This window comes from Lepidochelys kempii, chromosome 3 (genome assembly GCF_965140265.1).
Source record: "Lepidochelys kempii isolate rLepKem1 chromosome 3, rLepKem1.hap2, whole genome shotgun sequence".
NCBI lineage: Eukaryota > Metazoa > Chordata > Testudines > Cheloniidae > Lepidochelys > Lepidochelys kempii.
Window position 1 is genome coordinate 7,996,342 of NC_133258.1, and position 12,329 is coordinate 8,008,670.

Sequence of the window (12,329 nt, forward strand, 5' to 3'; positions counted from 1 at the left end):
ACTGTTCTCCGACTGGTTTTTGAATGTTATAATTCTTGACGTCTGATTTGTGTCCATTTATTCTTTTACGTAGAGACTGTCCAGTTTGGCCAATGTACATGGCAGAGGGGCATTGCTGGCACATGATGGCATAGATCACATTGGTAGATGTGCAGCTGACTGAGCCTCTGACAGAGTGCTTCCGCCAACGTGCACGGGCTGAAATTGTGGAAAAGCAGCATCACTTGCCCCATAACCTTAGCCGTGCAGAACACAATGCCATCCACAGCCTCAGAAACAACTCTGACATCTTAATCAAAAAGGCTGACAAAGGAGGTGCTGTCGTCATCATGAATAGGTCGGAATATGAACAAGAGGCTGCTAGGCAGCTCTCCAACACCACTTTCTACAAGCCATTACCCTCTGATCCCACTGAGGGCTACCAAAAGAAACTACACCATTTGCTCAAGAAACTCCCTGAAAAAGTACAAGAACAAATCTGCACAGACACACCCCTGGAACCCCAACCAGGGGTATTCTATCTGCTACCCAAGATCCATAAACCTGGAAATCCTGGACACCCCATCATCTCAGGCATTGGCATCCTGACAGCAGGATTGTCTGGCTATGTAGACTCCCTCCTCAGGCCCTACGCTACCAGCACTCCCAGCTATCTTCGAGACACCATTGACTTCCTGAGGAAACTACAATCCATCGGTGATCTTCCTAAAAACACCATCCTGGCCACTATGGATGTAGAAGCCCTCTACAACAACATTCCACACAAAGATGGACGACAAGCCGTCATGAACATGACGCCGTCCCCGATAATGTCACGGCAAACCTGGTGGCTGAACTTTGTGACTTTGTCCTCACCCATAACTATTTCACATTTGGGGGACAATGTATACCTTCAAATCAGTGGCACTGCTATGGGTACCCGCATGGCCCCACAGTATGCCAACATTTTTATGGCTGACTTAGAACAACGCTTCCTCAGCTCTCGTCCCCTAACGCCCCTACTCTACTTGCACTACATTGATGACATCTTCATCATCTGGACCCATGGAAAAGAAGCCCTTGAGGAATTCCACCACGATTTCGACAATTTCCATCCCACCATCAACCTCAGCCTGGACCAGTCCACACAAGAGATCCACTTCCCGGACACTACGGTGCTAATAAGCGATGGTCACATAAACACCACCCTAAACCGGAAACCTACTGACTGCTATGCCTACCTACATGCCTCCAGCTTTCATCCAGACCACACCACATGATCCATCGTCTACAGCCAAGCTCTACGATACAACCGCATTTGCTCCAACCCCTCAGACAGAGACAAACACCTACAAGATCTCTATCAAGCATTCTTACAACTACAATACCCACCTGCGGAAGTGAAGAAACAGATTGACAGAGCCAGAAGAGTACCCAGAAGTCACCTACTACAGGACAGGACCAACAAAGACAATAACAGCCATCACCTTCAGCCACCAACTAAAACCTCTCCAACGTATCATCAAGGATCTATAACCTATCCTGAAGGATGACCCATCACTCTCACAGATCTTGGGAGACAGGCCAGTCCTTGCTTACAGACAGCCCCCCAACCTGAAGCAAATGCTCACCAGCAATCACACACCACACAACAGAACACAAGAACCTATCCTTGCAACAAAGCCCGTTGCCAACTGTGTCCACATATCTATTCAGGGGACACCATCATAGGGCCCAATGACATCAGCCACGCTATGAGAGGCTCGTTCACCTGCACATCTACCAACGTGATATATGCCATCATGTGCCAGCAAAGCCCCTCTGCCATGTACAATGGCCAAACTGGACAGTCTCTACGTAAAAGAATAAATGGACAAAAATTAGATGTCAAGAATTATAACATTCAAAAACCAGTTGGAGAACACTTCATCTCTTTGGTCACTCGATTACAGACCTAAAATTGGCAATTCTTCAACAAAAAACTTCAAAAACAGACTCCAACGAGAGACTGCTGAATTGAAATTAATTTGCAAACTGGATACAATTAACTTAGGCTTGAATAAAGACTGGGAGTGGACGGGTCATTACACAAAGTAAAACTATTTCCCCATATTTATCTCTCCTCCCCCCCAACCCCCCGCCACACTGTCCCTCACACGTTCTTGTCAACTGCTGGAAATGGCCCACCTTGATTATCACTACAAAAGGTGTTCTCTCCCCCACCCCCCCCGCTCTCCTGCAGGTAATAGCTCACCTTACCTGACCACTCATTACAGTGTGTATGGTAACACCCATTGTTTCATGTTCTCTGTGTATATAAATCTCCCCACTGTATTTTTCACTGAATGCATCCGATGAAGTGAGCTGTAGCTCACAAAAGCTTACGCTCAAATAAATCTGTTAGTCTCTAAGGTGCCACAAGTACTCCTTTTCTTTTTATTTTTAGCATTATTCACCTGGCCTTCAAAAAAATAGAAAACCCCACACTTTCCTGTATTTTATCAAAAACCTTCAGTCTTTACAGCATGTAAATCCATAAAATTTAAAAGCCCTGTTGATATCAAACAAAAGAAATACAACAGTTTTATCATTCCTCATCAACTGCTAAAATACCATTCTCCTCCTGAAAGTATGACACACACAAAAACTCTTAAGATACCTTTGCCAGACAACTTTTTTTTAAAGTATGGAGCAAAAAAGCAATTATCAAAAGTGGCACTTAACCAACTTTGCTGTTGGTAGGAAACGGATTGGTAAGATACTTTTTACTCTCATCGGGTAGTAAAGGTATTAAAACAAATATTTGTTATGAACCGTAGTCAAGTTAGTTGGGGGGAAATGATAAGTATTAATGCAATTTGTTATAACAACTTGTGTTTATGAGAAGACATGCACTGGATGAAATATAGGTCTCTGCATCCAGAGCCACATTCCGTATTCAAATGCTTGAGAAGAGTTCCCACTAAAGTAAACAGTGGCTGCACATACATTTGAGAGTCAGAATATGGCCCTTGGTCTATTCATTCAGGCCTCCCATAGAGATAATTTCTGGCATATGATCTACAATGAATTGACAAACCTTGACCGAAAGAGAATGTCAAAGAACCCAGTTTGGTAATAGCTACCCAGTAAGAGTTGCTAAACACAATTTGTTTTAGATTTTATAAAAAAGAGTTATTCATGTTAAAAATATAAATAATTGTGTAGGACATTTGGAGACTTCACAACTGTGTAGCCAATCACTATATTGTGACCTAGAAAAGTCTACTATACGTGTCCTGTTAAATAGTTCTCTAGTTCAGAAATTTAAAAATCATATGAATTCTAATTAAGAGACTTACAGTGATAAAAAGAAATATTAAGTCACTTCTTTAAAAAGTTGCTTGAAAGGAGATAGGATGGCTTGGGGGACTGGTAATGAAAAACAGAGCTTTTCAACTCTAGGTCACTGGATTAAATCCTAAAATGCTTAGTTTTAAGCATGTGATTAGTCCCACTGAAGTTAAAGTTAAGCACACAAGTAGACCTGTTAAACACATACTTATATGCTTCGCTGGAGTGCTCCAGATCTTACTATTAATCTGGGGCTTGATTCTGCAAGGTTTGTAGACCTATGTGAAATGAGTTGGACTGAGAATACCAGATCCCAGTAGGCAGGTGATCATATCACAAAAACCTCCACCATAATAGGCACTTGTTTGCCCATTCACTGTATCAAAAGAGAGGGCAAGGACTGATTGGGCCAGGGATCCTAGAATTACCCTCCAATTTAGAAGTTGTCCCTTGAGGTCATGGTTAAAGCACACTAGCAGGGCATTAATCAGGGAGTTTCCACTGCTGTTGCCCATGCTGCGCCTTCTCTGAAGATGGGGATGGACTTCAGCTGCAAGGATTGTCAGTCTGACAGCACTACAGTCAAACAGCCATTTCAAAAAAGCTGCTGAAAAATTCTTTACTTGGGTATAACATCCAATAATAATTTCATTAAATGTAAATTTGTCAGTTTGAGAACCTAAGATTTACTTTCATGAGCTACACACACATTGTATTTAGTGCAAAATTAAATATATATTGTTGCTTGTTCAGTTAATTTATTTCATTCCTAATTCCAAGCAGAAAGATTAAAAGGTTAATTTGTAACAAGATTTTTAAAAATTTCAGATTTTCTGAGTTTCACTAGTTTGCTTTAAAAATTAGCTTTACATAATCATTCTCATTACAACTGTATTTAAAAGGATGATATGGGAAGCTGAATTTGGCAAGAAACTGATGCCTTAACAACTCAGTCAACAAGAATTAGATGCATATTAGCTCAGTTGGCCATGAAGGATCTGTTGAGCCACGCTGATTAAAGCACACAAATGATTATTCAAACCTTTAAAAAAGCCTTTTAGACATATGTTTAAAAAAAGGATTTTATGATCCCAAATTATTTATATTTGATTAGGGGACAGAAGTCCTTTCAATCATGCTAAGAATCATGCACATCTATGGCACTACATAAATAATTGTATGTATGCCAAAGAAAGCCGTTTGCTTATCTGGGTGGGTTTCATTATTTTCTACATTAGTTACTAAACCTGTGTCAGAAGGTCAAAGACAACAATTTTGTTAGCTGCCCTCTTCTCCTGTGCCATATCGCTGCATTTCTGGAACACAACCAGACAGCAATGAATTATGACATTAGAATACAGAAACTCAGACAAGAGATTCTTCTGTAAGGGAGCTGTGACACAAAAATACGTTTCATTTCAGCAATATGCTAACAAAATCTATTCACCTAGGCACTCAGATACTTCTGTGGCTCCCCTCATATTAGTATCTGGAGAGGGAAAAAATGAATCTTCAGAAATATTTTAAAACCGTTGAATAAGTTCACACCGGCCTGAGGAGTCTGCTTTTGCCACTGCAATGACTCTGAAAAGGTATGGACTGCACTTTGATATGTACATTGTAAATACCAACACACAGTGATATCTTAAAATGCCACTACATGAGCAGTTCAGACAGACCAAAATGGTCACAATGTGAAGAATAAATCTGTCTTGCTCAGACTATGGAATCAACAATATGCTAATAAAGAAATAAAGCTTCAACTACACGCACCTAATATAATTAAGCAAATATATAGCTAGAAACTAGAAAGATTCAACCCCCACCCTTCCCTCCTCCACACATGGAATTTAAAATAATTAATTCTCCCCATCAACAAGAAGAATGGAAAAAAACAAATTCTGCATGTGGCATCACTAACTTGTTTTAAGAACGAACAATGGAAAGTACAGAACGAGTCAAATAATCACAAATGGTTAAAGAATATAGCTGCTTTTTATTAACGAAATACTGGCAATTAATTTAAAGGCACCAGATTAGTCAGAAAGAATGTGTATTTTCTAACTTAAAAGTATATAAACAGCTTCATCAGCAGCCAATCTTTTAGGTATATAAACAGCTTCATCGGAAGCTGATCTGCTAGTTACACGAAGAATCCTATTATGCCAAATTAATTCAATCTAACTAATTAGAGAGCAGGAAGTTCTTTCAATTATTTTATGTGCTGTCTGAGAAACACACTTGAATACGAGAGCAGGTTTCATTAATTGCGGTTCATTATTCTCCAGATTAGTTACTAAACTTGCATCAGAAGGTCAAAGACAGCAATTTTGACAACTGCCACCAGCTTCACTGTAATGTCTTTGCATTTCTGGAACCCAGACAGCAATTGATTACAAACAAAAAATGGAACTGGAAGAGACCATCTTGCTAAGGAAACACATACAAAAACGTATCTTACTTTAAGGCAGATGCCTACTTAAGCAAAAGTATATGGAGGAAATAAGAATCTACTGTTGAAAATTTTTGATAATTTTCAGAACAAGTACTCAAAACCTTTGGTTTTTGCTGTAGATTAGTATTCGAGCTTTTCAAGTTATGGCTTCACCAAAAGAAAATATGTTTAAATTTGGGAACATACACTTGCCCACTCTCTGAGAACTGCTTAGTCATGGTGAAGGAGAGGTACTCACCTTGTGCAGTAGGTGGAGTTTGAGATGGGTGCTCCACTTCAAACAGGCTTATGCCCCATGCACCTTTGATCGGAGATTTTTGGTCGCAGTGGCTGTTTGGCCCGCACATGTGCACTACACACCCTGGTGTTCTGCACCAAGGACATATAGGGCTGTACGGGCAGACTGCCCTCAAAGAGTCCTGTAGAGAAAACTCCAATGCCAAATGGAGGGACACTCATCTTGAAGAACTCCAATTATTGCACAGGGTGAGTAACCTCTCCTCCTTTGAGAAGTGCCCCCACTTCAACTGACTTCAGAGCAGTATCCTCAACAGGAGGAGGTAGCTTCGGAGTTGAGTCCAATACTGAAGAGAAGACTGCATTCCCAAAGACAGCATTTGGTCTGGAAGAATGAACCACTGTGTGGTACTTGGAAAATGTATGTACTGAAGACCAAATTGCAGCCTTGAAGATCTCAACAATGGGAACCATGTCAGAGAGGTAGAGAGAGACCTCATGGAATGGGCTAATACTCTAAGAAGAGATAAACAGGCATATGCATAGGAAGAAATAATAGACCCAGAAATCCATCTGGCAAGTTTCTAGATGGAGACTGTGGACATTTGGACCTGTCAGCTATTGACACATCTTGGAGACTTTTTAAATGATCTGGTTCTGTTCAAATAAAAGGCCAACACCCCCTGATGCCTAGGGTATGGAAGGCAGCATCCTCCCTGCTCTGGTGTGGTTTCAGGAAGAAAACTGGGAGATGGATGACTTGATTGATATGAAATTCAAACAATACCTTAGGTAGAAGTTTAGGATGTGAATGTGATGAGACTACCTTTCAAGGACACTGTAAAGAGAGGATCCACTAATAAAGACCCCATTTCCCCAACTCTTCAAGCAGAAGTGATGGCCACCAAGAAAGCCATTTTCATGGATAGGTGAAGAAGAGAATAGATTTGAAAGGGGATTTCATAAGACATTTGAGTATGAAATTTAAATCCCATATAGGAGTGGGTTCTCTAACGTAAGGATAAAGGTTCCTCAATCCCATAATGAATTTTGTCATGGTGAATGAACAAACACTGTGAATCCCTCAATTGGGGAATGAAAGACTGAGAGCCACCAAGCGAACCCTGACAGAACTCATAGATAATTCTGACGAATTCCAGCAGATACTCAAAGGCTGCAGAAAGTGAAGAATGAACGGACAATAGATGTCACTGATCACACCAGTGGTGAAATCTTTTCCATTTCTGCAAGTAAGTATGATGCATAGATCTTTTCCTACTATTTAATATCTGCTATACCTCTGCAGAACAGGAAATCTCTATTCCTGCGAACAATCCATTAACCAAGCCTGGAGGCGAAGAATTCCCAGGTTGGGACAGAGTCTACTGTTATCTTGGGGGGGAAGGTTGGAAATGGATGAAAGACTCATAGCTGGACAAACCAGAAAGAGTACCAGGGTTGTCTGGGTCATGTTCGAACTATTACTATGATCTTGGCTTTGTCTTGCTTGATCTTGTTTACCACTTTCAATCTCAGGGCCATTGGAAGAAATGCATACAGAAGGCCTCTCATCCACAAATGAGGAAAGCATCTCCCAGTGAGTGAGGGCCCAAACCCCCTTTCAAGCAAAATAGTTTGTGCTTCCTGTTCGTAGTTGTGGCAAAGAGATGCACTTTTGGAATGCCCCAACTCACAAAAATGTGATTGAGAATCTTGGAGTCCAACTCCGATTCATAGTCCTGGAAGAAGTGCCTGCTGAGGTCATTGGCCTACATGTTTTGTATGCCCAGGAAGTAGGCTGCTGAAATTAGGATGTGGTTGGCTATATACCAGTTCCATAGCCTCATTGCTTCAGCACAAAGAGAAGAGTATCTCATTTCCCCTGCCAGCTGATATAGAACATGCAGGCTACATTGTCATGATTTTTGTGGATCTGTTGCTGACTAATGGCAGGAAGTGGATACAGGCATTCCTTACTGCCTTCACCTCCAGGAGGTTGATATGTAACTGTGCCCTGAATGGTATGGATCCCTAAATGCCCTTCCCAACCTGCCAGAGTCACATCTGTCATTATGGTGATGGTTGGGAAGACTTGGATGAATGGAACACCTGCACAAACATTGTGTAGGTCTTTCCACAAGTTGGGAGAGTCTCATACCTGATAAGGGACTGACACCAGCTTGTTCAGGTTGTGTTTGTCCAGCGTATAAACCATCCTGAGCCAACCCTGGAAACACCAATGCATAACGTGGCATATTGTGTCACAAAGGTACATGCTGTCACTTGTCCAAGTAACTGAAAACTATTTCTTGTTAATGTCTGTGGACTGATGTGTATTTTTGAGATAAGGCCTTCCACTACTTCCTTTCATAATCTATTAGACTCTATTATCTAATAGATCTTACTTTTCAATTAGTATCAACAAAAATTTCTAAAGTTTCCCGTTGCTTAATTTCATCCCTCTTCTTCTAGTTATATCCCCCTGAACTCTAAGCAATCAGTCTCCCTCTTCATTATTTGCATTCAAATGCTTGTAGACGTGTCACATTTCTACCTGTTATTTTTCCTTTCGTGAAGCCAAACCAATTTAGATATTTTACTCTTCCCTCGTAAATCAATCCCTCCAGCCTTCTAGTCATTTTTGTTGCTCTTCTCTAATTCCCTCCAATTTGTTGATTGCTTTCTGATAATTGGGTATTTATATGGCACCTAAAGGGCACCCTGCTCATGGCGCGCAATATTCAAGGTGCACTCTGTACCAGAAGGAAGCCCATCAATTCCCTCTTAAGTGATGAAATTCCTTTGCAAGTGCCACCGGAATTTCACATTGGCTTTTTTTTTTTTTTTGGCAGCAATATTTTCTAGTTGGCCATTTGCTACCATCGCTGGCATGACACCATTTCCATTATCTTCCTTGCCATTGGAGGTCAGAGAGTTTTGTCCTGCCACTGTACCTCAAGGTGCACCAGCTGGTATTTTTCTAGGTTCAGTATCATTTCTTCCCTGGCCACATCTTTTTTATTGTGTTTTAGTCTTCAGTGGAATGTGCATCACCTCCCACTTCAGTAACATCTGCAGGAGTTGGCAAATTTACCATACGCCTCTGCCAGATTAAAAAGGGCTTAAAGCTGAACAATTGACACTGACCCCTGTAGCACCTCCTGCTCAATACATTGTCATTTATCACTAATACCCTTTGTTTACATTCCTTCGGCCTGCATTTAACCCATGAGTCCATGTTTATATCAGGCCCATTATAAATGAAGTGCAAGTAAGATCATGTGAAGTTACAATATCATTTATGTTTTAAAAAACAAGTCACACTCCAACAGTTGATATTTATCTTTTGGTGCCATACAGGAGGAAGCTAGCTCTATAGCTCTGCTTCAATTACTGCTTTTTCTTCTATGTATTGCTGTTCCCAATGGGGATTAGGAAGCTCAGTTCATTTACTGACAGAGCAATGAAGAATATATGTATGTTTCTTATGGACAGTAGGTGACCTGAGTTTGTAATGCAGCTGACTTGTTACATTAAGAAAACTAAAAGTATTAAGCTTGTATTAATTTTATCATTTCATTTCATTATATTGATCCAATAGTCTTGGAAAACCTTGGGTTGCTTTCCAATATAACCAAATGTTAGAAACTCTGTACATTGCTATTTATGCATTAGCCAATTTATTTATTTTTAATAGTCAGAAATAATATTCTCTCACATTCATGTCCCTGTGCTGTGCCCATCACTGGGGTATCTGAGCACTTCTATTATGCTATAAATGTCTCTCTAAAATAAAGGATAGTGTTTTCTGATATTTAACTATGCATTCATTGCTACCTGGAGCACAAGGGCTGAATCTGGAACAGGTGGAGACTTACACAGCATATGAAAAAGATGAGGTGCTTCTCTGGCATGCGGAATAGACGGGGATAGAAATAAAAACTACTGCTCCAAGTGCATTGCGCGAGTCAGAGGGAAAAGGTGCTAAAGGGTGGGTGATGGGAAATGAAATCAGGAATTAAAAATAGAATTACATTTTCCACTTGGCAATATACAAACAACACTAAGTGCACTTCATAAATTTTACTATTGTTGCTGCAAGTGGTATTACCATAAATCACATTAGTAGCACACTTGGCACTTTTAAAAAGCCAAGTGGGCTGAGAGTACCAATAAGTTAAAACAGCTCTCCACTATCTCTGGATAGAGTGGAGGGGAAATGTATCATATAAGCTTTTACTATGACTAAAAGCTTGGTTTGCCTACAGCAACATACAAAACAGCTTTCTGCCAGCAAGTCATTATAACAGTGCTCACCAATATTGTTGTGTGTGGGTGCGTATATATATATTTCTTTACCTGCTGGGCAAGAGGAGAGGTCTGCCTGCTCTTTTTCTCATCTCTAGCAGGAAAGAGAGACTTAAGCAGCTTTGGCATCTGAGGCACGAAGGATTTTACTGGATTCAGGTAGGAGGCAGCCAGGCTACTGAGTCCTGTCAACAAAGTTTTTTTAAAAAAGTGTAATCAACAGCTGTGATTCTTTCACAATAGAAAACCTATGAACCTTCTAATGTTGTAATCAGCACTAGGGAGGGAGTTGACTAGAGGTCAGAGCAACAAAGGACTAGTAGTCAGGACTCCTGTTCCTATTCCCAGCTCTTCCACTGAATTAATGTGTGATCTTGGGCAAGAGACAAACTCTCTGAGGCTCAGTTTGCCCTTCTGTCAAACAGGGATAAGAGCTCCCGCTCTCACATAGGATGCCAAGGCTTAAGATACACACATGGATTCGGAAACACTAAATGCTTTAAGAGTTGCAGTAGTAGAATTTTAAAATCCAGAAACAAGCAACACAGATGATAAAATATTACTATACAACTGCAAAACTTTAAAAAGGTAAACTTGATTACTAAATCACACCCTAGAAATAGCTACATGGATTAGAAGTAAGTAATTTTGACTGCATTGGTACATAAGCAGGGTCATAGAGCTCTCCCAGCTCATACCTGTTCCTTTACTCTACTGTTGTCACTCTGTTCTCATCCCCCTTGAGAAAAACACTAGTTATAACTAGTACATAAAACAGACTTTATCACTGCACTCTTCCGTTATACATTGAGCTCTATATGCAAAATATCCACCCCGATCTGCTCTTTGTTATTTTCTAATACGTTGGTAGCTTTGCAGCCTTTGCAAATTTTACTTGCAACATATGGTGTATTATTATGTTTCTGAATTTCTTTGTCTGTTATTTAAGAATTTCAGCTTCTGGAGGCAAGGACTGTGTCTTCACAAACAGTGGGCACCATTAAACACTCATCATACCAGCCAGGGTTTGCAGAGCTGTGGTTTCCTCATATCAAAGTAAAGAAAGACAACGGGTAGAGCAGATACTCAGGACAGTGAATGTTAAGTTCTTACTGATGCTTAATGCATGTTTGCACAGTACAGAGCACAACAGTAGAACTCAATAAGCATTCTTTTTTTTTTCTCTTTTTTTAAATTCTAACTGTATATCCAGGGGACTACCTCCACCCCCTTTTCTCCTGAAGTTCCAAATAGAATATTTCACTTTAAACTTTTACCATAGCCAATTTACCTTTGGGAAAGCTGTTACCTGGATCATTAGAATGGGTTTGCTGAGTAGAGCCTGACAAAGATGTACGAGACGGGGTCATCCCACCAGAATGTGTTGAAATTTTGGATATATCTTGCTGGCTCTCCCATCGACCCTAGAAGAAAAGTAAGTTTATATTTTCAAAAGTTTTGTGGAGATTCTGCTAATACTTATACAGCATGCCAGCATATACAATGCTTTGCAGTACGTAGAATGTGCAAAATTAAGGACAGAACCCATGCCCCAAAATGTTTTCAGTTGAATTGAATGCTCAATCCCACAAGGTGCTGGGCATCATCAGCTCCCATTGACACTGGCAGACTCCTTTGTCCGCTTACAACCACTGAGTACTAATTGCAAGAATCACTGAGTTAAATTCTATAATTATGCATGGTCTGACTAGATGATCATACTGGCACCTTCTAACCCAAAAATCAAGGAAGACTTCGTGGCCTTCTAAAGTAGAATTCAAGATTGAAGTTTGCATGAAAGGGAGGGAGAGCAGAATATAATGAGAACAGATGGATGTGGACAGCCTTGCTCTTTGGGCTGAAGGAAAGCTAGTGTATAGGTTCAAGTAGTATGAAAGGAGATAAGATCAGGAAGAAACGAAGATGACTTTGCTTGTTGTGTTCTATACACTTGGAAGGAAGAGAGATGGAAGAAAAAGAAACTGGATTATGGCAGATACCCAGCAGTCAAGGAGAG

General features: G+C 40.4%; 1 protein-coding gene across 5 annotated transcripts in view; it reads right to left on the reverse strand.

Moving 5' to 3' along the window:
• Window positions 1–12,329, reverse strand: part of KIF13B (kinesin family member 13B) — a 207,138-nt gene that overhangs the window by 18,487 nt on the left and 176,322 nt on the right. For 4 of the 5 annotated variants that reach the window (XM_073335651.1, XM_073335650.1, XM_073335649.1 and 1 more), the window contains 2 exons: window positions 11,604–11,736; window positions 10,364–10,497 (listed from right to left, as the gene is read on the reverse strand). In XM_073335651.1, the coding sequence (XP_073191752.1) occupies window positions 10,364–10,497; window positions 11,604–11,736 (267 nt within the window). The remainder of the gene's footprint in view (window positions 1–10,363; window positions 10,498–11,603; window positions 11,737–12,329) is intronic. The other variant, XM_073335648.1, reaches the window with a different exon arrangement.